This window comes from Carex rostrata, chromosome 1 (assembly GCF_964058835.1).
Source record: "Carex rostrata chromosome 1, lpCarRost1.2, whole genome shotgun sequence".
NCBI classification, from domain to species: domain Eukaryota; kingdom Viridiplantae; phylum Streptophyta; class Magnoliopsida; order Poales; family Cyperaceae; genus Carex; species Carex rostrata.
Genome location: NC_135918.1, coordinates 5,218,123 through 5,243,661, shown reverse-complemented (window position 1 = coordinate 5,243,661; position 25,539 = coordinate 5,218,123). Strand labels below are relative to the sequence as shown.

General features: G+C 33.1%; 2 protein-coding genes across 4 annotated transcripts; both read left to right on the top strand.

Annotated features, from left to right (window-relative positions):
* The first annotated feature begins 570 nt into the window (after window positions 1-570).
* Window positions 571-25,539, top strand: LOC144553761 (uncharacterized). 3 transcript variants are annotated; one of them, XR_013511453.1, is made up of 17 exons: window positions 571-1,294; window positions 2,013-2,148; window positions 2,785-2,936; window positions 3,047-3,130; window positions 3,331-3,393; window positions 3,735-3,872; window positions 3,958-4,161; window positions 4,554-4,670; window positions 5,276-5,325; window positions 5,533-5,695; window positions 5,789-5,911; window positions 6,008-6,136; window positions 6,396-6,494; window positions 6,601-6,690; window positions 6,807-6,891; window positions 7,665-7,889; window positions 25,306-25,539. XR_013511453.1 is itself a non-coding variant. In XM_078301962.1 (16 exons), exons 1-16 carry the CDS (start codon window positions 1,178-1,180, stop codon window positions 7,349-7,351), a joined length of 1,923 nt encoding a protein of 640 aa, XP_078158088.1. In that variant the 5' UTR covers window positions 571-1,177; the 3' UTR covers window positions 7,352-7,366. The 3 variants fall into 3 exon arrangements, 2 of the variants coding, with proteins under 2 accessions (XP_078158088.1, XP_078158093.1); XM_078301962.1 differs by lacking the exons at window positions 7,665-7,889; window positions 25,306-25,539 and adding an exon at window positions 7,179-7,366; XM_078301967.1 differs by lacking the exons at window positions 7,665-7,889; window positions 25,306-25,539 and adding an exon at window positions 7,119-7,268.
* Window positions 17,393-25,539, top strand: LOC144553751 (uncharacterized). Its single transcript, XM_078301955.1, has 18 exons — window positions 17,393-17,571; window positions 18,142-18,298; window positions 19,004-19,139; window positions 19,538-19,689; window positions 19,800-19,883; window positions 20,080-20,142; window positions 21,183-21,320; window positions 21,406-21,609; window positions 22,004-22,120; window positions 22,754-22,803; window positions 23,003-23,165; window positions 23,258-23,380; window positions 23,477-23,605; window positions 23,866-23,964; window positions 24,065-24,154; window positions 24,272-24,356; window positions 24,645-24,775; window positions 25,080-25,539. The coding sequence occupies exons 2-18, from the start codon at window positions 18,182-18,184 to the stop codon at window positions 25,197-25,199; spliced, it is 2,001 nt and encodes a 666-aa protein (XP_078158081.1). The 5' UTR covers window positions 17,393-17,571; window positions 18,142-18,181; the 3' UTR covers window positions 25,200-25,539.

Here is a 25,539-nt window from a genome sequence, read left to right as displayed (position 1 = left end):
TAAAATAAAAGAACCTAAAATAAAAGTTTAAAATTAGATAAAGGAAAGGTTTAAAATTAGATAAAAGAAAGAGAAACGAGAAGGTTGTTCGTTTCTAATTGAAAAATAAGTAATTTCTAAAATTTAATAAGAAAATTGAATATTTTGGAATTTTTGATAAGTATGACGACAATTATCTCAATTTAAAATTATAAAAAAATGAGTCATTTAATAAAATATAGACAATATAGAATGTATTAAAGGATGTCAACGATTCTCTTTTATATTTATGTCAATTTATAACAATTTATGGTAGATGAGATAATTCTCTCAATTACATGAGATATCTTTACTTCTAGAGGCCAAGCCCGGAGAGGAAAGACCGGAAGGCCGGGTCCATTTGCAGGAGTTTGGACCGTGAACCCAGTTAGTACCAACCGACCTAACAAAATAAAAATAAATACATAATCGCACCCCAAGTTTTCCAATTTCTATACTTCCAATTTCCACATCCTCTCTCTCTCTCTCATATCTTCGATAGATAAAAGGGGGAATTTCACGTATACCCTTCAAAAACGTGGCGTCGCGTCATTGGTAGGAGATTATTACACTCGCCTTTATTTCGCCCTTGGGTTGGGGCTAATTTCTTGCGGAGATACAAGACCGTACCTTTGTTTGATTCGGCCTGCACAATTCATTCTAGTCCAAATTGAATTGCTTCCTTTCTTCCTTTCAAGTTTGAAGTTACAGTTAGTTGATTGTTTCTAAGAAGCCATGGAAATTAATAATAGCACTATTTAAAAAAAAAGAAGAAGTTACAGTCAATTGATTTGTCAAGCAGGCATCAAACGTTTGCTACTGAGATCATTTTTTTTTTCTAATATAAAATTAATTTGTGATGGAGTATTGAATTTTTGAGGCAGGCTAATTAACCAAAACACTTTTTCTCACAATTTTTTGCTAAAGCGTTTCTTTTAAATTACTGAAGTTAAATAATTAAGTGGATTCGCTAAGTTGGAAAATCAATTTACAATATTTACATGATTTGAATTAATAATGCTTGAAGAAAATAATTTTAATCTGTAGAATAATTTGAATAACGGACCTTGGTGGCTGACATAATTAAAAACTGGTGCCATATAATTTTATTTTATGTAGAATACACAAGCATAGAGACATTGGTGTTTGATGTGAGCTGATGGACCTAAATGCGTCACCTCTTCCAGAAGATGATGAGCAACCTTATGCAGACCATATTGAGAGTGTTTTTCTCCAGGAAGAGCGTCCCGAGACTGCTGTTGAAACATTGCGAAGGGTAATTTATTGTTTTTCTTTAGTAAATTTTTTTGAAACATTTTGTATCAGGATTGAGGATGCCTGTCTGTTGGTTGTTTTGTTGATCAACTTTGGTGGAACTTAATAGAATGAACTTTTTAAGATATGGAGAATAACATTAGGGGGATTTGTTAAATGCAATTATGTTGAAAATGCTATCACAATCTTACAAAGTGTATTTTGTGATTTTAAGACTGGTTTTTTTTGTTTTGTTTTGTGCTGATATGAAGATATGATAGAATTGACAAAGGTTAAAGTCTTTTAGTGTGTCTTTAGGGTTAGATATGCAGTTTTTTTTGGATCTTTTAAATGTAAGTATGTTGAATTTGCTATTACAAATTTACAAAGCTTATTCTGTGAGTTATAATTAAATTTGGTGTGTAATGTTTTTAATATACGCGCTGATGTGAAGATATGGTAGAGTTGACAAGTTGGAAGTCTTTTAGTGAATTTTTAGGGTTAGATATGCAGTGCTTTCCTTTTCTGGTAGATCACCTATGGTTTTAGGACTAAGCAGGAATGTCGAGTGCAACCGGATGGCATTTCAGAATGTTACCAGTGAAATTAATGATCATTTTATTTTTTGTTTTATTCTAGTAGACATTTTAAAGCTATCTTATTGTAGAAATCCTCATATAAAAGGATATTTTATTTATTCTAAAATCCGATGAATCTTTTCAATTTTATACACACTCTAGGAACGTCAAGAGAGGAAACAAAAGATAATGAAAGAAAGGGAGCTAGAAGAGAGAGGGCCCAAACGGCATGCATCGACAGTTAACTATGACTCTAAGCCTCAGTACCATGGCTACAGAAAAAAGGAGTTGCCTCAAGGTATGACATCTCTTGTCATCTATATGAATCCAGATTTACATTTCGAAAAAAATATTTGAAAATAAGAAACCACATAATAGGCAATGGGGTTTTCAATGGAAGCCTTGGGTTTGGGGCTTTCTTTATGGGTGTGTTTGAATGGAGCAAGAATAGCACTAACCCGAGAATAGTACTATTTTTTTGAGCTATTTGATATTTAGATGGAGCAAGAATAGTACTAGCCCACTATTCTTTGTTTGTCTTACATGTGTTAGCTCACTATTCTACTAATCCAATCAAAAGTTGAGTTAGCTACTATTCTCAAACTTAGAATTAGCTCTATTCTTACTGTATTCCCTGTTTCATCCAAATGTACCCTATATAAATAAGTTTTCTAATAATTTGTCGGTTGGAGGTACTTTTTGAAATTGTCGTGTAAGTACTATATTCTATTATAGAATTTGACTTCCAAAATTTCAGTTTTTTTTTTTTTTTTCCACTGGATTTGTAGAATTTGTATGGGCATATTGAAATTTTGTTGTGGATAGAATTATGTTATAATTACAGTACCATTGAATAATGGTGGTATATACTGTTATTTGCTGTTGTTAGCCTTGTTATCTTAATTTTCTGTTACACTGTTCATTCATTACCCAGGATGGCTGGATTGTCCAGCATTTGGACAGTGCATAGACAAACTAATTCCTTCAAAAGTGCCTCTCGACGAAACGTACAACGAAAGTGTTCCCCCTGGCAAGAGATACTCTTCTAAACAACTTGTTGCCAAACAAAAACAAGCAAGACATGAGGTGAGCATGTAACACAGTTGTAAAGTTCATCCATAGCAGACCCTTTGGGAATTTCTTTTTGAAAATTTGTACTAATGTTACGTTTTTGGGATCTTCATCCATCTCCAAAGATCGGGTTGGTACTGGACTTGACAAACACTACGCGCTATTATAGTACCCAAGAGTGGACGAAGCTGGGTATCAAGCATCTTAAGGTGAGACATCTGCTTTTAGATGCTTGTTCACTTCATAGAGGTACTCCATAATGTCATGGTGTAATAATTGGCAAGTTTGGTCTTCGTGAATAGCAGATTAATATTAGCCTGTCCTGTTTTCTTTTGGCTGGACTGATTGAGCAGGGCACTTTCCTTGTTGGTTACCTTTGATGTTCTTTTTTTTTTATATACTATTGTAGATACCGTGCAAAGGAAGGGACTCCGTGCCTGATAACACTTCAGTGAACACATTTGTCTTTGAGGTAAAAATATTGCATTATCTGGTTCTTCTTTTTGTTTGCTTAAGTTTCTTCTTAACCGGTACTGTAAAAAATTGATATCCCTGGTCTTTTTGGTACTGTTTCCTCTGGCTGAGTTCAGGTAATGAAACAGTCTTGAGTGGTTAAATTTTATTTTTGGTATAGCTGTGTTTCTTCAGATGAATTGGACTAGTCTGTTTTCTTGTATGATTTTTAAACTGTTAAAATCGATAGACTGAGCATATTCTAGATGGTTAGGTCAATAATTAAGGCACTGTGCAATACTTCTTGCTTATGTACGCATGGAAAGCTAAATTTATAATTCTTTTGGGCCCTCATCACAGGTCATGCATTTTCTTGATCGGCAGAAGAACTTGAAGATCCCAAAGTATATTGTTGTTCATTGCACCCATGGACACAACCGTACTGGTTTTATGATTGTCCATTACCTCGTGAGGTCGCAGGTGTTAAGCGTTACCCAGGTATGCAAAGCTTAATTGCATCCTAACAAATATTTCTCTCATGCCTTGATAATCATTTTTGGGACTTTTCTTCATAATTTGGTAGGCATTGAACATTTTTGCTGAGAGGCGGCCCCCAGGAATATACAAGCCCGATTACATACAAGCATTGTATGATTTTTATCATGAGGTTCCAGAAAATATGGTGTGCCCATCTACCCCAGAATGGAAGCGTTCATCAGACCTAGATCTGAATGGTGAGGCTGCACAGGATGACGATGATGTTGGTGACCGTTCTGCACCGTCACATGTGAGTTTCTTTTTTCCATTCAAATTGCTTATCTCATTTTATCAGTTTCACCAAAATAACTGTTAATAGATTCTTTATTCTTCAAGGAGTGCAGAGGCCTCTCTTGTTCAGGAAAGACTAAATTCAATCTATGTCGAATACGAATAAGAATATTATTTCAGCTCAGTGCATGCAATGTCTGTTGCATGTACTTAATAGTCAGGATGGGGCCTGCACTGATCCTATATTGACATAAAATCTTTCCTTTTTGTTATCACATTATAGTACATAACCCATGCTTATTTGACGGCTCCCTTTTGCTTTAGACTATAACCTGATGAATGATGCATGCAGTAACTGAAAATTGGTGCATACATTTTGATGTTGAATTTTATACTTATTTTTAATTGTAGGAGCAAATAGATAACAAGAATATAACTAATGATGACCCGCTCGGAGATGAAATACCTGGTGCCCTACAAGATATACTTTGCCAAATTTGCTACCGCCTACTTGAAATAACTCCCCCTGTAGGTACTACACTCTGATATTTTGTTAATACTTATTGCAATCTGATGGGAAGGGATACATTGATAGCCATATTTATTTGACAACCATGAGAACTGATTAAATGTAGATATCTTCCCTATAGTATATTAGGTTGTGTATTCAATTTGTTGCAATTTGGGAATTGTTTGTGGTCAGTAATCAGGTGAATATTAAACTTAACTGTTAATATATTGAATCACTTGATGGATGGCCAATTGGTCTTCAGAGTGAACCAAATTTGATACACTATCTAATATTATTTTTTAATTTTGATAACCGTTTGGTTAGCTGTTATGTTTGTCAAATATAGGGCTGTCAAACTAACTTCTTGTCAATATTACCTATATCTATTCTGATTAAATTGCTTTTGTTTAAATTCTGACTTTGTAGATTCTTATTTCTTATTTCTTTTGGGTAGAAAAGTCCCCCATTAACCCTGACATCTGTGGGATGCCTTTCTTGGGAATTGAACTGTTTCTCTATAGAGAGGCGAGGCCCCTCACTGTTTTTGTATATTTTTATTTCTTATGGGCTGTAATTTTATTTATGATACATGCATACTTATTGACCCCTCTTTTTGATATAGCATGGGAAAAATTTTCAGTTTCCAGGGTCGCATCCTGTTTCTCTTAACAGGTAATTTGCTTCTTTTTCCTACTAATTCTTATTTAAACATTCGAGTATATTTGCTGTAGCTAAACTCGTCTCCTTAGCTATCAATAGTCTACTTTTTTAATGAGAATTATACAATAATCACACACGCTTCTTGCTTCTTCCATATCATTTTGTAAACTAGAAGCATGATGAAATAATATTTTTTATTATTGTTACTTCTGTTTACAGCGACAACCTGCAACTTCTGAGACAGAGATACTATTACACTACATGGAAAGCTGATGGTACTCGATATATGATGCTTATATTGCGTGAGGGTTGCTACTTGATTGACCGCAATTTTAAATTTAGAAGAGTTCAGATGCGGTTTCCTTTGAAGAATATACATGACGTATGAAACAGTTGGTAGATACTGAAATTTTAATCATGTCAAATACATGTATTTTGCACTTGAACCTTGCTTTTTTTCTGTGTTGTTTGGTAGGAGTTTCATGACATGACTTTGATAGATGGGGAAATGATTATTGATAAGATACCAGAGGTTGGTTTGAAGAGAAGATACCTGGCTTATGATCTAATGGCACTTAATGGGTCCTCTAAGGTTAAGGTATGGATCTAGATTTATGCTTTTTGTAAATTGTTGGCTTGAGAACATATTGAATATACTGGTATAAATTGACATTTTGTAAAATGCACTGTGTAGTTGCCATTTGCTGAGAGGTGGAAGCTAATTGAAGAAGAAATTGTGAGGCCCCGCAATTACGAAAGGAAGCAATTTGAAGTTGAGGGGAGATCAAACCCTGTTTACAGATATGATATGGAACCCTTTGGAGTACGCTTCCTTTTAACTGCATGCAAATTTGTTATTTTATATGCTTCTTTGTATTTCTCTTTCTGTACAGCTGTTACTTGCATATTTAAGTTGCAAATGGTTACTTCGAGTAGAAATTATAGTCGGTTTTTTCCATGGCATTTATTGATTGTTTTTTTAGAAACTAATGGGAAGAAATAACAGGAAAGTTTAATTAGTCTAAGGTAAGATTTGGAATTTGAGCAGCTTTGAACAATTTATTGTGTTTTCCCTTGCACAGGTTAGAAGGAAGGATTTTTGGTTACTCTCAACAGTCACAAAGTTACTCAGGGAGTTCATTCCACGGCTTTCGCATGAAGCTGATGGACTTATATTTCAGGTATATATTCTTTTAGAAATTACTTTTCATGCCTTAGTAAAATTCAAATCTCACAGTGTTGTTTGTAGTGCATTGTTTTAGTCTAAAACATTGCTGACTAATTTAGGGTTGGGATGATCCATATGTGAACCGAACACATGAAGGGCTTCTGAAGTGGAAATATCCAGAGATGAATTCAGTTGATTTTCTATTTGAGGTTTGTTTGTATTTTCATCATCTATGTTTCCAAGGAAGTCGTATTTTCTCAGTTATTGTTTTTATTTCAGTTTTGATGCACTGTTTGTTAGTGTTCTTTTGCTTTAATTTGTGCAGATAGGTAGCGGGAACAGGCATTTGTTATTTCTTAAGGATAATAGAAAGAAAAAGCTGATGGATGGGGCTCGCATCAGTTTTGGAGGTGACTCTTTGGACATACACGTTTCAGGATTATCATTTTAGTTCTTTGGATTTATGAACTTCGTTGCTCGACTTTCTGAAAGTTTTTTTTAGGTGTCTAGGTGTTCGAGTAAAAATTATATTATAAATATATTGCTACATCTTTACACAACTCTAGAAAATCATTCTTTGTGCAATTGTTAGAATTCATTTCCGGTCATTTTTTAGTGTTATTTTTTCCCATGTTAGGGAACTTAGAACAATATCTCTGAAGAAAAGTTAATTTAACTAATCGAAGTTCATATGCAGATGTGGAAGATATTAATGCACTATCAGGAAAAATTGTGGAGTGTTCGTGGAACTCAGATGAGGATTGTTGGGTCTACATGCGTGTTCGTACTGATAAAGATGCCCCTAACGGAATCTTTACATACCAAAAGGCATCTCTCTTATTCTCTCGTCCTGTTCCCTTTTACTTCTAAGGACTACTGTGCTAATTTTTTTTTTTGTTTTTCATTGTTATTATTATTATTATTATTTTTTTTTTGGGGGGGGGGGGGGGGGGGGGGGGGGGGTTTGGACTACTGGCATTTTCTTCTCTCCCTCTCTTTTCCTTTTATAAGCACTGTTTGTTTTGGGTTTATAACAAGTAAATGAATGTCTTGGTTAACTCATTGAGCCCTGGTCAGAATTAACAGTTGCTGAAACGATTTTTAGGTGAATTGTCCAGCTGGTACAAAAACAATGTCTTGTGTATTGCATTTTTTAATGTGCTTTTTACCCTGCTAAAAACAGGTGTTAAGGAGCATAAAGGACAACATAACAGAGGAAGTGCTTCTGGGCAACATTTTTGAAATTGTGCGCCTCCCTATGTATGCCGATAGATTACCCCGCCTTCACCACCGTCGCCGCTAATAATGAAAAGGAGAGACTTTTGGGGTAAAGAATGCTAGTGCACCATAAATTTCCCTGTGCGCCTCATGAGTTAAAGTCCTACCCTTAAATTGTATCTTTCTTGAGGTGTTATATGTTTATAGTTTTCGATTAACGGGTAACAGTACCGGTCTTGACTTTGGTATAGATGAAAATCTTGCGATTACGGGTGCATGTTTGGGTGGTGGTGGTTGTAACTCTTTAGTAAAATCAGGGGAATAATGCTCGGTATAATCAGGTACGTAACCGGTGTTGTGGTACCCCGGGTTATCATAACCGGAGTTATGGTAAACTTGATTTTGATAACTGGAGTTGTGGTACCCCTGGTTGTCATAACCAGAGTGATGGTACCCCTGGTTTTCATATCCGGAGTTGTGGCACCCCTGATTTTCATAACTCGAGTTGTGATATCTCTGGTTTTCACAACCTGAATTGTCAATCCCTGGTTTTCATAATCTGAATTGTCATAACCTGAATTTATCCTAGAAGATCCAACCCCAGATAGGGGAACCCTCTTGGAATGTAAGTTCATTATCGGAACCTCGCTAGACTCAAATTGATTGTACTCACAAAGTAAGGTCTACCCCCACCTCTTTATATGTCAATTCGTGGAACTAATTCTATGTCATACCGGTTGGGGTTTACACCAGTCTTTTCGTATATTAGTTGCTAAAGTTTCAGAAATGTAGTACTTTCATTAACCTCGAAGCCAAATGCGGCATCTTTCGTATATTGCGCGCCCTCCGCACTCCGAGTTAGCTTGCCTCCCACGTACATTGCAATTAACATTTTTTCCTTGACAAACTATATTTAAAAAGTAATTTAATAAATATTATAGAATAATCGATTGATTCTAAATAATATGTCATAACAATTTAAAAGCTAATTAAAGAGTAATTAAAGACTAATTTTACATTAATTAGAGGGTAATTATAAGTAATTAATGAGTAATTACAAAATAATTAAAAAGTAATTAAAAAAAAACTTGTAGCTGCCCAAAAAATCTTTGGAAATTGTCCAAAATCTTCTTCTTTTTCTCTTTCTTCTTCTCCCTGCATTTGTTGAAGGTTGGAATGTGTTTGGAGTGGGCATGAGAGAGAAAAAAAAATCAAATTTATACCCATCCATAGTTGACCGCCCCACCCTTGATGTGTCAGGTCTGCATAGTGGACCGCCCCTATAAGAGGTGGTTGGGGTAATTTAAAAAAAAAAATCGAAGGTAGATTTGTAAAAACTTTTTTTTTAGAGTCAACGTTGCATTATTTCAACCAATATTTTAACACGCGTCGTGAATCGTCATCCATTATTCCGACCAATATTTAAAGACAAGTTAATGAAGTATAAGGGGCGTTTTGGTATAATCTCCATCCCCTCCAAATTTGAATATACCTCATCGTATATTTTATCAAACAACATTATTATTATTGAACTTAGAAGTTAGGTCTTGAGGTAAATCATCTTCTCTGTGTTTTCTAGGTGTTGATATTTCTAAGCTAAAATTCTAGCTAATACTACTTTATCCACCAATTAAGAGGAAGTATGAACAATATAAAGGAAATGACAATTAAAGTGCAGAAATTGAAATTTTACAATGAAGTATAATTTTAAATTTGTTTGAAACTGCAAACATATGTTTGTACTTGTTTATGAAAAATCCTAGTATGGGAGGCATGTTTATGAGTTTTTCTTAGCTAGGCGACAAACGGCAATGTGCCACCCCCATGGCCTCACTTCACCTGCTCTTCCCTAGTAATCTGTATGAAACTAATATGCTATAAATTATTCTTGATCTAATCCTATTTTATTTAAATAGAGTATAGATAATTAAACCAGTCAATTGATAGAGGTTGGCACTGGATATGATAACATAGTTCGAATAAACGAGGTTGATAGATTAAGGGCCTGTTCGGCATTTTTACTGTTTTTATGGGAAAATAAAAATTCAGTTCAACTGAATTTTTTTTTTCCCACAGAAACAGTAAAAATCAGTTCAATTTATATGCCCATGCCCATTCCCGATGGTGCGCCGAACAGGCCCTAAAAATAGTAGATGCACTATGCAGCATTCACACTTCTTGAGGTCGCTCTATTGGGATGACCCGTACCACAGACAAACAATCACTAGTGGAAAAACATGAATCAGGATCGGCCTATCTGGATCGGTTATATGAAACAACCGATACTAATACCTATCTGGATCGGTTTTCTGAACAAAATCGATCCTAAAAACTAGTTAGATCGGGTTTTTTAGTCAACCGATCCTAATTTGTGAACTATCCGGATCGGTTTTTTATAAAACCGATCCTGATACTATCAGGATTGGTTGTTCTAAAAAACCGATCCTAATAGTTAAACTATTAGGATCGGTTGTTCTAAAAAACCGATCCTGATAGTATCAGGATCGGTTGTTCTAAAAAACCGATCCTAATAGTTAAACTATTAGGATCGGTTGTTTAGAACAACTGATCCTGATACAATTTTTTTTTTCAAAATTGGTTCTGCAAAAAAAAAAAAAAAAAAAAAATCAGGGCCGGTTTTTTATAAAGAACCGATCCTGATACTATTAGGATCGGTTTTTTATAAAAAACCGATCCTGATTTTTTTTTTTTTTTTTTTTTTTTTTTTTTACAGAACCAATTTTGAAAAAAAAAATTGTATCAGGATCGGTTTTATTGCTAAAAACCGATCCTGATAGTTTTTTTCTTTTATTTGGAAAATCTTTTCATATGGTTATGTTTAAATAAATATAAAAAATTACATATTAGAAATATAAGTTAATTATTTAATAGAAATTTTATTTAATTTTCAAATTCTACTTAAATAATATTAAGATCCAACGTAAACTATTTACGGCCGTGCGATGTTGCTATATTGTTTTGCTTTGATGAACTAGTAAATGAATCCCGAATTGTATCAAATTTTATAATGGTGAAATTAATATGACATTCTTTCATTTTAACGGTTCCGATCGACCAAATGCTAATGTTCGTATTCGTTCCTTCACAACCCCACACAACAAGGGTTCAAGTCCTATGTATATTATTATATGGCACAAGTCATTGATGCATCATGCATCATTGTATAAAAAAATTCAATAGTCAAAATGACTTCAAAATGAAATATCAATGTCAAATAATTAATTATATTATCACATAAATTTTAATAATATAAATTACATTAATTTTCATCAAAATTACATTAATGAAATGTCAATGTCAAATAGTACCTATCTCCTGTTTAATATTATTTAAGTAGAATTTGAAAATTAAATAAAATTTCTATTAAATAATTAACTTATATTTCTAATATGTAATTTTTTATATTTATTTAAACATAACCATATGAAAAGAGTTTCCAAATAAAAGAAAAAAACTATCTGGATCGGTTTTATTGCTAAAAACCGATCCAGATACTATCAGGATCGGTTTTTAGCAATAAAACCGATCCAGATAGTTTTTTTCTTTTATTTGGAAAATCTTTTCATATGGTTATGTTTAAATAAATATAAAAAATTACATATTAGAAATATAAGTTAATTATTTAATAGAAATTTTATTTAATTTTCAAATTCTACTTAAATAATATTAAGATCCAACGTAAACTATTTACGGCCGTGCGATGTTGCTATATTGTTTTGCTTTGATGAACTAGTAAATGAATCCCGAATTGTATCAAATTTTATAATGGTGAAATTAATATGACATTCTTTCATTTTAACGGTTCTGATCGACCAAATGCTAATGTTCGTATTCGTTCCTTCACAACCCCACACAACAAGGGTTCAAGTCCTATGTATATTATTATATGGCACAAGTCATTGATGCATCATGCATCATTGTATAAAAAATTCAATAGTCAAAATGACTTCAAAATGAAATATCAATGTCAAATAATTAATTATATTATCACATAAATTTTAATAATATAAATTACATTAATTTTCATCAAAATTACATTAATGAAATGTCAATGTCAAATAGTACCTATCTCCTGTTTAATATTATTTAAGTAGAATTTGAAAATTAAATAAAATTTCTATTAAATAATTAACTTATATTTCTAATATGTAATTTTTTATATTTATTTAAACATAACCATATGAAAAGAGTTTCCAAATAAAAGAAAAAAACTATCAGGATCGGTTTTATTGCTAAAAACCGATCCAGATACTATCAGGATCGGTTTTTAGCAATAAAACCGATCCTGATACAATTTTTTTTTTTCAAAATTGATTCTGTAAAAAAAAAAAAAAAAAAAAAAAAAAAAAAAAAAAAAAAAATCAGGATCGGTTTTTTATAAAAAACCGACCCTGATTTTTTTTTTTTTTTTTTTTTTTTTTTACAGAATCAATTTTGAAAAAAAAAAATTGTATCAGGATCGGTTTTTTATAATAAAAAACCGATCCTGATACTATTTTTATACAAAAAAATTAGCATCAGGATCGGTTTTTTTATTATAAAACCGATCCTGATACTATTAGGATCGGTTCTTTATAAACAACCGATCCTAATGATAATTCCTATATAACCAGCTTAGCTAGGGTTCTTCTTATTTTCATTTCGCGCCTCTCATTTTCAATTTAGCATCTCTGTCTCTGTCTCTGTCTCCGTATCTTCCTCTCAAATCCTCAGTACTCTGTCTCTCTCTCTCTGTCTCCGTCTCTCCCTCTCCTCCGTGTCTCTCTCTCTCTTTCTCTCCGTCTCTTCCTCTCAAATCCGAGCCTCTCGCACCTCCGACTCAATTGTGCCAGTTTTTAATTTGTTTTATTGTTTCAAAAATTAATTAATGGTGTTTGTATATTGTTTTACAGTTTTGAGGACATCTCTCTCAAGTTACTTAATCATCCGGCCGATCAACTATCATGGTATTAGCTTTATCTAATTTTCTCATTATTATACTTTTAAAACACATTTTTTTGTATTTTTTATTGGAAAATGTTTTTCCATCTAATTGTTACCTTTGTTTTTGTTTTTAGGGTCTTTTTTAATCTCAAGTGATGTGATTGCAAAAGAGGTAATTATTGATTTTTTTTATTGTTGTGCTTTACATTAATTGCATAAATGTGTATATTGTATAAATGTGTGTTAATTGAAGAAATAGCCCAATTAGTCAATTGTATGTTTGTTAATTAATTTTTTTTTGGATTTAGATTTCTTGTTATAACATGTAATGCTTCACAAAACTTTTTATGAAGTACATGAATTTTTTGTAATAGTTTAAGATGTGTATGATAATTAATTTAGAATGTGTATATGATATTTAATTGATTATTGCTTCTTACTATGCAACAAAAAAAATTTAGGATGCTGGCCAGCAAAATATATATGGAAACTGGTCAAATAAATAAAAATATTTTTTTTAGCTTCAATAAAACATCAGGATCGGTTATTTTAAACAACCGATCCAGATTACTACTATTAGGATCGGTTGTTTAAAATAACCGATCCTAATTCTAAAAAAAAAAAAAAAAAACCTTTTAGGATCGGTTTTTAAATAAAAACCGATCCTAAAAGTTTTTTTTTTTATCAGATCATAATTAAAAAAAAAAAAAAAAAAAACTTTTAGGATCGGTTTTTAAATAAAAACCGATCCTAAAAGTTTTTTTTTTTTTTTTTTGGAATTATGATCTGAAATACAATCAAGATCGGTTTTAATATAAAACCGATCTTGATAGTACGTATCAGGATCGGTTGTTATGTAATTTAAAAAAAAAATTCGAAAATACTATCAAGATCGGTTCTTATATAAAAACCGATCTTGATAGTACGTATCGGGATCGGTTCTTAGTCAAAAACCGATCTAGATAACAACTATTAAGATCGGTTTTATTAAAAAACCGATCCTAATAGTTTCTATTTGGATCGGTTCTTGAAAAATATAAAACCGATCCTGATAGTATCAGTATCGCCTTCATCAGGATCGGTTGGATTCCGATACTGATATGTGTATATAACCGATCCTGATTCCTGTTTTTCCACTAGTGAATGATCGAGGCATGGACATTACACTAGTTTTTAATCAAATAGGAACATCTTTCCCAAGACTTATAAACATGGACATCAGAGTAGTTTTTAATCAAATAGAAATATCTTTCACAAGACTTATAGGGTGAGTTTGGATGCAACCCAAAAATAGCAAGAATATAGCACTAACATAGAGTTAGCACTATTACATTGTTTGGATAGGTTAGCAGGAGTAACGCTAACTCCAAGAATAGCTCTATTCTTAAGGTGATCTAAACGTAGAATAATGGAGAAAATTAGTCGCCAACACAAAAACAGTGCTAACTCAATATTATTTTTGACAATCCAAATACACATAATCAATGAAACTGAACATATAATTAGTACATAACCTCTCAATGTTAATTATCTTCCATTTACACATGAATATTTTTGTGTCGAAGTGAGACGATACATCAAAATTCTATGCAAAATAGTATGCTAGAATGCATTTATAGCTTGTGTCACGCATTTATTAAACATTAATTAGTAAATTTGCGCGCCACATTTCAGCTCTCACTTTAAGGGTACGTTTGGATGTGTTAAAATAGAATTTTTTTAATAAAATAGGAGCTATTATGAATAGTAATTTGTATCCAAACAACATTTTTGCTATTCATAATAGCTAGAATAGCTGTTATTTTCTATTTCTTGTAAATGTTGGAATAACTATTATTAATTCGGAAGTGTGAAGAGAAAGAAAAAATGTTTTCTTCTCGGATTTCATACAACACAAATCCAAAATGACAAAATTGATACTATTTTTGCATTCTCTACATCGTGATAATTCGTTTGAAACCTCACTTATCTATCTTTTTTCTTAATTAGTACATGTTAACACTATTATTTCTCACTTACAGATATTCACTATTCCAAATATACAATTTAAACATCCGAATTGCACCATTTTCACACTAATATGAAAATAACTATTTTTTCTCTATTCACATATATTATACTCAAATTTCGTTATTCTAGCTATTCTAGCTCCCATTGAAACATATTGTGAATGAACAAATATCTTGTGTACTATCGTATGAATTTGTTTGTACTAAATTAAATGATACAATAAATATGAACAAAAATCTTCTTCAATGCATTGACAATACATTGTTTTTTCTATATCCTTGTATATTAATGACGATCTAATTTTTATCAGGTCATATACTCACAAAAAAAATCGACAAATACTAAAGGTTATCGATTCCCCTGTTTTTCATTTGCATGACGTGACATTTCCGCGACCTTTCTATGAATTGAGAATATAAATTATCAGTAAAATTAACCCAAAGCATCAAATGATCATGAATTTATCATTCTCGCCATGACTATTTCACAAAATGAGCCGGAGTGATATCTTATTTCACATCATTAACACACCACACATGGCCCAATTTATAAAAAAAAAATGCCTTGATTTATAGGTATGGAGTGATTAGTTATTACCAAACACGGTATAAATTTGACCCCGAAAAATAGAGGAACTATATAAGAAATTGAAGATTATACACCATTGGTCCTCGGCTTATTTGATGGAGCGATTTTATACTCATTGACGTGTGAAAGAGAGGTGATATCATTGGTTAAGGTGGAAATTCCTTCTTTATGAGTACTTATGGAGGCACATTTAAAACAGGCGAAACAAATTCAATCAAGATATAATCAATAAAATTTGATAGAAGGAAAATGATTTGAGGGCGTTATACCATGCACAGTGTTATCTACAAAGAAGAGCAAGGGCTTAAAATAAAATAAAAAAAAAAGGGGTCAAACTACGAGAATTTAAAGAGAGATTTTGCCTTACGTCTTAAAGCAAATTATGGGCAATGATGGTAAATTCAAACCCAATTTGAAAAGCTTGTATGTGATCAAAGAAGATTAAATTGGAAACACAATTCGACTCGAATGTATGGATGATAAACATCCGCTCCTATGTGAAAAATATACGATGCTAAGTTATTATAATTAAGTATCATACGTTCCTTCGAAATCACAAGTGACGCTGAACTCCGAGCACACAATATGTTGTCCCATAATGAAGATGTCATATCTCATAAAAAGATGAAAATTCATAAGTTCCATGAATGTAGAAACAAAGGACATAAAAAATACCCATTTTTTATTAATAAAAAAAAAAAAAAATATTGCAGACGGGAGTGGTTTTGGCAGAAATTTGATATATAGGTAGGATGGGACAATTTATCCCGTTCCGTAGGATGGGACAATTTATTCTATCGTACAAATAAGAAGGATTTTGGATTTTAATCATTATTTCAGTGTTGTAGTATATGAATTTGTGGGACGGGATAAATTGTCCCGTCCTATCTATATATCGAAATTTTAGCAAACCGTTCCCCATCTACGATATTTTTGTAATTTTTGATTAATAAAAAAATCAGTAAAAAATAGGGGACATTTCACGTATACACCTAAAAAAAAAAAAAATTCAAAATTACGTATTTCCCCCTCTAAACTTTGTAAGCTCAAAAAATTACTTATTTTATTGTCTTTTATATTAAAACTCATTTTAAATTTATAAAATGCCCATTTTACACTTTATTAAAAGCATAAAACACCGATTGGACTCAAATTTGAATCTGAAGGGTTCCTCTACCGTCCCAACTGCTTTAAAATCTGTGTGTGCTAGATAAGCATGAATCTTAAAGTGAAAGCATACAGATATTGAAGAGACATGCACATATCTTAATGCAATGTGCGGATCGAAAATGCTTTAAGAGTCGTGCGCACTAGATCCACATAGATCTTGAAGCGAATGCGCACAAATATTGAAGCGACGTGCACAGATCTTAATGTGATGTGTGCTTATCAGACAACAGAGGAACTCTTCAAATTCAAATTTGAGTTCGATGGTCATTTTGTGCTTTTAATAAAGAGTAAAATGAATATTTTATAAATTTAAACTGAATTTTAATATAAAAGATAAATTTGTGACTTTTTAACCTATGTGCCTCCTGAACCATGAGCAACACTTGTCCATTCGGTAATTAAATTTGCACACTAACACTTATCATATAATTAATTAAAATGCAAAATAATATTGATCGTAGTTGGACAATAAAAATGTGTTCATCTGAAGAGAAGAATAAATTAGTCATTTTATTTTAAAATGAAAGATTAATAATAAGCTAAAATAAAAGTTTAAAATTAGATAAAAGAAAGGTTTAAAATTAAAATTAGATAAATTAGTCATTTTGTTTCTAATTGGAAAATAAGTAATTTCTAAAATTTAATAAGAAAATTGAATATTTTGGAATTTTTGATAAATATGACAACAATTATCTCAATTTAAAATTATAAAAAAATTGAGCCATTTAATAAAATATAGACAATTTAAAATGTATTAAAAGTATGTCAACGATTCTATTTTATATTTATGTCAATTTATAACAATTTATGGTAGATGAGAATATGAGATGATTCTCTCAAATACATGAGATATCTGAACTTCTACAGGCCAAGCCCGGAGAGGAAAGACCGGAAGGCCGGGTCCATTTGCAGGCGTTTGGACCGTGAACCCAGTTAGTACCAACCGACCTAAAAAATAAAAATACATAATCGCACCCCAAGTTTTTCAATTTCCATACTTCCAATTTCCACCTTCTCTCTCTCTCTCTCATATCTTCGGAAGATAAAAAAGTAAAACTAGGGTTTCCACCGGTCGTCTCATCCTTCCTCGATTCGCCTTCTCCTTTAAGAGTGTCGACGCCTCTAATTTTCTTCCAGTGAAACGTGGCTGCGCGTCATTGGTAGGAAATTATTACACTCGTCTTTATTTCGCCCTTGGGTTGGGGCTAATTTCTTGCGGAGATACTAGACCGTACCTCTATTTGATTCGGCCTGCACAATTCATTCTAGTCCAAATTGAACTGCTTCCTTTCTTCCTTTCTTCCTTTCAAGTTTGAAGTTCAGTTAGTTGATTGTTTCTAAGAAGCCATGGAACTATTTTTAAAAAAAAAAGTTACAAGCAATTGATTTGTCAAGCAGGCATCAAACGTTTGCTACTGAGATCATTTTTTGAGGCAACTGAGATCATTTTTTTTTTCTAATATAAAATTAATTTGTGATGGAGTATTGAATTTTTGAGGCAGGCTACTTAACCAAAACACTTTTTCTCACAATTTTTTGCTAAAGCGTTTCTTTTAACTTACTGAAGTTAAATAATTAAATGGATTCGCTAAGTTGGAAAATAAATTTACAACATTTGCATGATTTGAATTAATAATGCTTGAAGAAAATAATTTCTGTGAATAATTTGAATAACGGACCTTGGTGTCTGACATAATTAAAACTGGTTCATATATTTTTATTTTATGTAGATTACACAAGCATAGAGACATTGGTGTTTGATGTGAACTGATGGACCTAAATGCGTCACCTCTTCCAGAAGATGATGAGCAACCTTATGCAGACCATATTGAGAGTGTTCTTATCCAGGACGAGCGTCCCGAGACTGCTGTTGAAACATTACGAAGGGTAATTAATTATTTTTCTTTAGTAATTTTTTTTGAAACATTTTGCATCAGGATTGAGGATGCCTGTCTGTTGGTTGTTTTGTTCATCAACTTTGGTGGAACTTTATATAATGAACTTTTTATGATATGGAGAATAACATCAGGGGGATTTGTTAAATGCAATTATGTTGAAAATGCTATCACAATCTTACAAAGTGTATTTTGTGATTTTAAGACTGGTGTTTTTATGTTTTGTTTTGTGCTGATGATACGAAGATATGATAGAATTGACAAAGGTTAAAGTCTTTTTGTGTGTCTTTAGGGTTAGATACGCAGTTTTTTGTTCTTTTGGATCTTTTAAATGTATTTATGTTGAATTTGCTATTACAAATTTACAAAGCTTATTCTGTGAGTTACAAAATTTGGTGTGTTATGATGTACGTGATGTGAAGACATGGTAGAGTTGACAAGTTGGTAAGTCTTTTAGTGAATTTTTAGGGTTAGATATGCAGTGTTTTCCTTTTCTGGTAGATCTCATGTGGTTTTAGGACTAAGCAGGAATGTCGAGTGCAACCGGATGGCATTTCAGAATGTTACCAGTGAATTGTATTTTTGTTTTATTCTATTAGACATTTTAAAGCTATCTTATTGTAGATATCCTCATATAAAAGGATATTTTATTTATTCTAAAATCCAATGAATCTTTTCAATTTTATACACACTCTAGGAACGGGAAGAGAGGAAACAAAAGATAATGAAAGAAAGGGAGCTAGAAGAGAGAGGGCCCAAGCGGCATGCATCGACAGTTAACTATGACCCTAAGCCTCAGTACCATGGCTACAGAAAAAAGGAGTTGCCTCAAGGTATTACATCTCTCGTCATCTATATGAATCCAGATTTACATTTTGAAAAATTTATTTGAAAAAAAAGAAACCACATAATAGGCAATGGGGGTTTCAATGGAAGCCTTGGGTTTGGGGCTTTATTTATACCAATTAGTTCTCTAATAATTTGTCGGTTGGAGGTACTTTTTGAAATTGTTGTGTAAGTACTATATTCTAATATAGAATTTGACTTCCAAAATCTCAGTTTTTTTTTTTCAATGGATTTGTAGAGTTTGTATGGGCATATTGAAATTTTGTTGTGGATATGAATTATGTTATATTTACAGTACCATTGAATAATCGTGGTATATACTGTTATTTGCTGTTGTTAGCCTGGTTATCTTAATTTTCTGTTACACTGTTCATTCATTACCCAGGATGGCTGGATTGTCCAGCTTTTGGACAGTGCATAGACAAACTAATTCCTTCAAAAGTGCCTCTTGACGAAACGTACAACGAAAGTGTCCCCCCTGGCAAGAGATACTCTTCTAAACAACTTATTACCAAACAAAAAAAAGCAGGACATGAGGTGAGCATATAACACAGTTGTAAAGTTCATCCTTAGCAGACCCTTTGGGGATTTCTTTTTGAAAATTTGTACTAATCTTACGGTTTTGGGATCTTCATCCATCTCCAAAGATTGGTTTGGTACTGGACTTGACAAACACTACGCGCTATTATAGTACCCAAGAGTGGACGAAGCTGGGTATAAAGCATCTTAAGGTGAGACATCTGCTTTTATATGCTTGTTCACTTCATAGAGGTACTTCATAACTGTCATGGTGTAATAATTGGAAAGTTTGGTCTTCGTGAATAGCAGATTAATATTACCCTGTCCTGTTTTCTTTTGGCTGGACTGATTGAGCATGGCACTTTCCTGGTTGGTTACCTTTGATGTTCGTTTTTTATACTGTTGTAGATACCATGCAAAGGAAGGGATTCCGTGCCTGATAACGCTTCAGTGAACACATTTATCTTTGAGGTAAAAATATTGCATTATCTGGTTCTTTGTTTTGTTTGCTTAAGTTTCTTCTTAAACAGCGGTACTGTAAAAAATTGATATCCCTGGTCTTTCTTGTACTGTTTCCTCTGGCTGTGTTCAGGTAATGAAACAGTCTTGAGTGGGTAAATTTTATTTTGGTATAGGTGTGTTTCTTCTAGGGGTGTAAACAGAGCGGATAATGCTAATACCATATCCGTATCTGTCTTTCAATGAGCGGATACGGATATTAAACGGATATCAAAAATTAAAACCATATCCGCCTTAAATGGATACGGATATGGAGGAGATAATCTATGGATACGGATTCGAATACGGATACGAAACGAATAATTGTAGGATAAATGAGTTATGCACTTTAAGATACAATAGAGTTACTTGTTGTTGTCTTGAAACAATGACTAAAATCATTTTAGTAGAGACTAAAAGTATACTACATTCACGGGCTAAAGTCTTAAATGGAAAAGAATGGAGAGTGAAGAAATAGAGGTAAAAAGGAAAGGAAATTGCATTATTTTAGCACCATCACCGGCGAAAAAGAGATTAAATTGAAAACCATATGGTATTATTATTTATACCACAACCAAGATTGAAATGAGTATGAGATAATATATAACAACTTCTATCCGGAGCAGTAAAGTCAAAGTTGGTTGGAGTAATTTCGGATCCGGACAATTGCAGATACGGATACGAATATTCACCCTCATGAAATTATCCGTATCCGTAACCGCCATCTTTTCACCATATGCAAAAATTATCCGTATTCGTATGCGCAATTATCCGTTTAATCTAGATTCAGATAATCTCCAGATACGGAGCGGATTATCCGTATCCGTTTGCACCCCTAGTTTCTTCAGATGAATTGGACTAGTCTGTTTTCTTGTATGATTTTTAAACTGTTAAAATCAATAGACTGAGCATATTCTAGATGGTTAGGTCAATAATTAAGGCACTGTGCAATACTTCTTATTTATGTACGCATGGAAAGCTAAATTTATAATTCTTTTGGGCCCTCATCACAGGTCATGCATTTTCTTGATCGGCAGAAGAACTTGAAGATCCCAAAGTATATTGTTGTTCATTGCACCCATGGACACAACCGTACTGGTTTTATGATTGTCCATTACCTCGTGAGGTCGCAGGTGTTAAGCGTTACCCAGGTATGCAATGCTTAATTGCATCCTAACAAATATTTCTCTCATGCCTTGATAATCATTTTTGGGACTTTTCTTCATAATTTGGTAGGCATTGAACATTTTTGCTGAGAGGCGGCCCCCAGGAATATACAAGCCCGATTACATACAAGCATTGTATGATTTTTATCATGAGGTTCCAGAAAATATGGTGTGCCCATCTACCCCAGAATGGAAGCGTTCATCAGACCTAGATCTGAATGGTGAGGCTGCACAGGATGACGATGATGTTGGTGACCGTTCTACACCGTCACATGTGATTTTTTTTTTTCCATTCAAATTGCTTATCTCATTTTATCAGTTTCACCAAAATAACTGTTAATAGATTCTTTATTCTTCAAGGAGTGCAGAGGCCTCTCTTGTTCAGGAAAGACTAAATTCAATCTATGTCGAATACGAATAAGAATATTATTTCAGCTCAGTGCATGCAATGTCTGTTGCATGTACTTGATAGTCAGGATGGGGCCTGCACTGATCCTATATTGACCTAAAATCTTTCCTTTTTGTTATCACATTATAGTACATAACCCATGCTTATTTGACGGCTCCCTTTTGCTTTAGACTATAAACTGATGAATGATGCACATGCAGTAACTGAAAATTGGTGCATACATTTTGATGTTGAATTTTATACTTATTTTTAATTGCAGGAGCAAATAGATAACAAGAATATAACTAATGATGACACGCTCGGAGATGAAATACCTGGTGCCCTACAAGATATACTTCGCCAAATTTGCTACCGCCTACTTGAAATAACTTCCCCTGTAGGTACTACACTCTGATATTTTTGTAATACTTACTGCAATCTGATGGGAAGGGATACATTGATAGCCATATTTATTTGACAAGTGTGAGAACTTATTAAATGGTTATCAATATTTAAAAAAATAAAATTGTAGATATGTTCTCCATAGTATAGTAGGTTGTGTATCCAATTTGGTGCAATTTGGTTATTGTTTGGTCAGTAATGAAGTGAATATTAAACTTAACTGTTTATATGTCGAATCACTTGATGGATGGCCAATTGGTCTTCAGAGAACCAAATTTGATACACTATCTAATATATATATTTTTTTAATTTTGATAACCGTTTTGTTGGCTGTTATGTTTGTCAAATATAGGGCTGTAAAACTAACTTGTTGTCAATATGACCTATCTCTATTCTGATTAAATTGCTTTTATTTAAATTCTGACTTTGTAGATTCTTATTTCTTTTGGGTAGAAAAGTACCCTGTTAACCCTGACACCTGTGGGATGCCTTTCTTGGGATTGAACTGTCTCTCTATCCGTCTCTCTATAGAGAGGCGAGGCCCCTCACTGTTTTTATATATTTTTATTTCTTATGGGCTGTAATTTTGTTTAAGATTCATACTTAATTGACCCTTTTTTTGATATAGCATGGGAAAAAATTTCAGTTTCCAGGGTCGCATCCTGTTTCTCTTAACAGGTAATTTGCTTCTTTTTCCTAGTAATTCTTGTTAAACATTCAAGTATATTTGTTGTAGCTAAACTAGTCTTCTTAGCTATCAATAGTCTACTTTTTAAATGAGAATTATACAATAATCACATATGCTTCTTCCATACCATTTTGTAAACTAGAAGCATGATGAAATGTATTTTTTTATTATTGTTACTTCTGTTTACAGCGAAAACCTGCAACTTCTGAGACAGAGATACTATTACACTACATGGAAAGCTGATGGTACTCGATATATGATGCTTATATTGCGTGAGGGTTGCTACTTGATTGACCGCAATTTTGAATTTAGAAGAGTTCAGATGCGGTTTCCTTTGAAGAATATACATGACGTATGAAACAGTTGGTAGATACTGAAATTTTAATCATGTCAAATACATGTATTTTGCACTTGAACATTTCTTTTTTCTGTGTTGTTTGCTAGGGGTTTCATGACATGACTTTGATAGATGGGGAAATGATTATTGATAAGATACCAGAGGTTGGTTTGAAGAGAAGATACCTGGCTTACGATCTAATGGCACTTAATGGGTCCTCTAAGGTTAAGGTATGTATCTAGCTTTATGCCTTTTGTAAATTGTTGGTTTGAGAACATATTGAATATACTGGTATAAATTGACATTTTGTAAAATGCACTGTGTAGTTGCCATTTGCTGAGAGGTGGAAGCTAATTGAAGAAGAAATTGTGAGGCCCCGCAATTACGAAAGGAAGCAATTTGAAGTTGAGGGGAGATCAAACACTGTTTACAGATATGATATGGAACCCTTTGGAGTACGCTTCCTTTTAACTGCATGCAAATTTGTTATGTTATATGCTGCTTTGTATTTCTCTTTCTGTACAGCTGTTACTTGTATATTTAAGTTGCAAATGGTCACTTCGAATATAAATTATAGTCGGTTTTTTCCATTGCATTTATTGATTGTTTTCTTAGAAACTAATGGGAAGAAATAACAGGGAAGTTTAATTAGTCTAAGGTAAGATTTGGAATTTGAGCAGTTTTGTAACCAATTTATTGGGTTTCCCTTGCACAGGTTAGAAGGAAGGATTTTTGGTTACTCTCAACAGTCACAAAGTTACTGAGGGAGTTCATTCCACGGCTTTCCCATGAAGCTGATGGACTTATATTTCAGGTATTCTTTTAGAAATTACTTTTCATGCCTTATTAAAATTCAGACCTCAGTGTTGTTTGTGGTACATTGTTTTAGTCTAAAACATTGCTGACTAATTTAGGGTTGGGATGATCCATATGTGAACCGAACACATGAAGGGCTTCTGAAGTGGAAATATCCAGAGATGAATTCAGTTGATTTTCTATTTGAGGTTTGTTTGTGTTTTCATCAGCCATGCTTCCCAGCAAGTTGTATTTTCTCAGTTATTGTTTTTTTTTTCAGTTTTGATGCACCGTTTCCCATTGTTCTTTTTCTTTAATTCGTGCAGATAGGTGGCGGGAACAGGCATTTTTTATTCCTTTATGATAAAGGAAAGAAAAAGCTGATGGATGGGGCTCGCATCAGTTTTGGAGGTGACTCTTTGGACATACACGTTTCAGGATTATCATTTTAGTTCTTTGGATTTATGAACTTTGTTGCTCGACTTTCTGAAAGTTTTTTTTAGATGTCTAGTTGTTCGAGTAAAAATTATAATATAAATATATTGCTCTACATCTTTACACAACTGAAGAAAATCATTCTTTGTGCAATTGTCAGAATTCATTTCCGGTCATTTTTATGTGTATTTTTTTCCTATGTTAGGGAACTTAGAACAGTATCTCTGAAGAGAAGTTAATTAACTAATCGAAGTTCTTATGCAGATGTGGAAGATATTAATGCACTATCAGGAAAAATTGTGGAGTGTTCTTGGAACTCAGATGAGGATTGTTGGGTCTGCATGCGTGTTCGTACTGATAAAAATACCCCTAACGAAATCAATACATACCGGAAGGCATCTCTCTTACTCTCTCGTCCTGTTCCCTTTTACTTCTAAGGACTACTGTGCTAATTTTTTTTTTTTTTCATTGTTATTTTTTGTGGGTGGGTGTATTTGGACTACTGGCATTTTCCTTTTACAAGCACTGTTTGTTTTGGGTTTTATAACGAGTAAATGAATGTCTTGGTTAACTCATTGAGTCTTGGTCAAAAGAATTGACAGTGGCTGAAACATTTTGTAGGTGAACTGTCCAGTTGGTACAAAAACAATGTCTCGTGTTTTGCATTTTTTAATGTGCTTTTTACCCTGCTAAAAACAGGTGTTAAGGAGCATAAAGGACAACATAACAGAGGAAGTGCTTCTGGGCGACATTTCTGAAATTGTGCGCCTCCCTATGTATGCTGATAGAATACCCCGCCTTCACCACCGCCGCCGCTAATAATGAAAAGGAGAGACTTTGGGGCAAAGAACGCTAGTGCACCCATATAATTTCCCTGTGCACCTCATGAATTAAAGCCCTGCCCTTAAATTGTATCTTACATGAGGTGCTATATGTTTATAGTTTTTACTTTAGAAAGTTTCTTTTAGCTGTGTGAGGAATACCTATGGTATGGTTGGGGCATAACTTGTATTATATGAAGTTGGCTCGTCTGTGTGCCTACTTCTACTTCAGTTCATCTGGAAAGTGTCTAGCTTGAACAGATATAGTATAACGAAGTTGTTTTCCTTATGGCGCTTTATTTGTTATGTTTATAATAAAGGTTGAAATTGTTATCTTA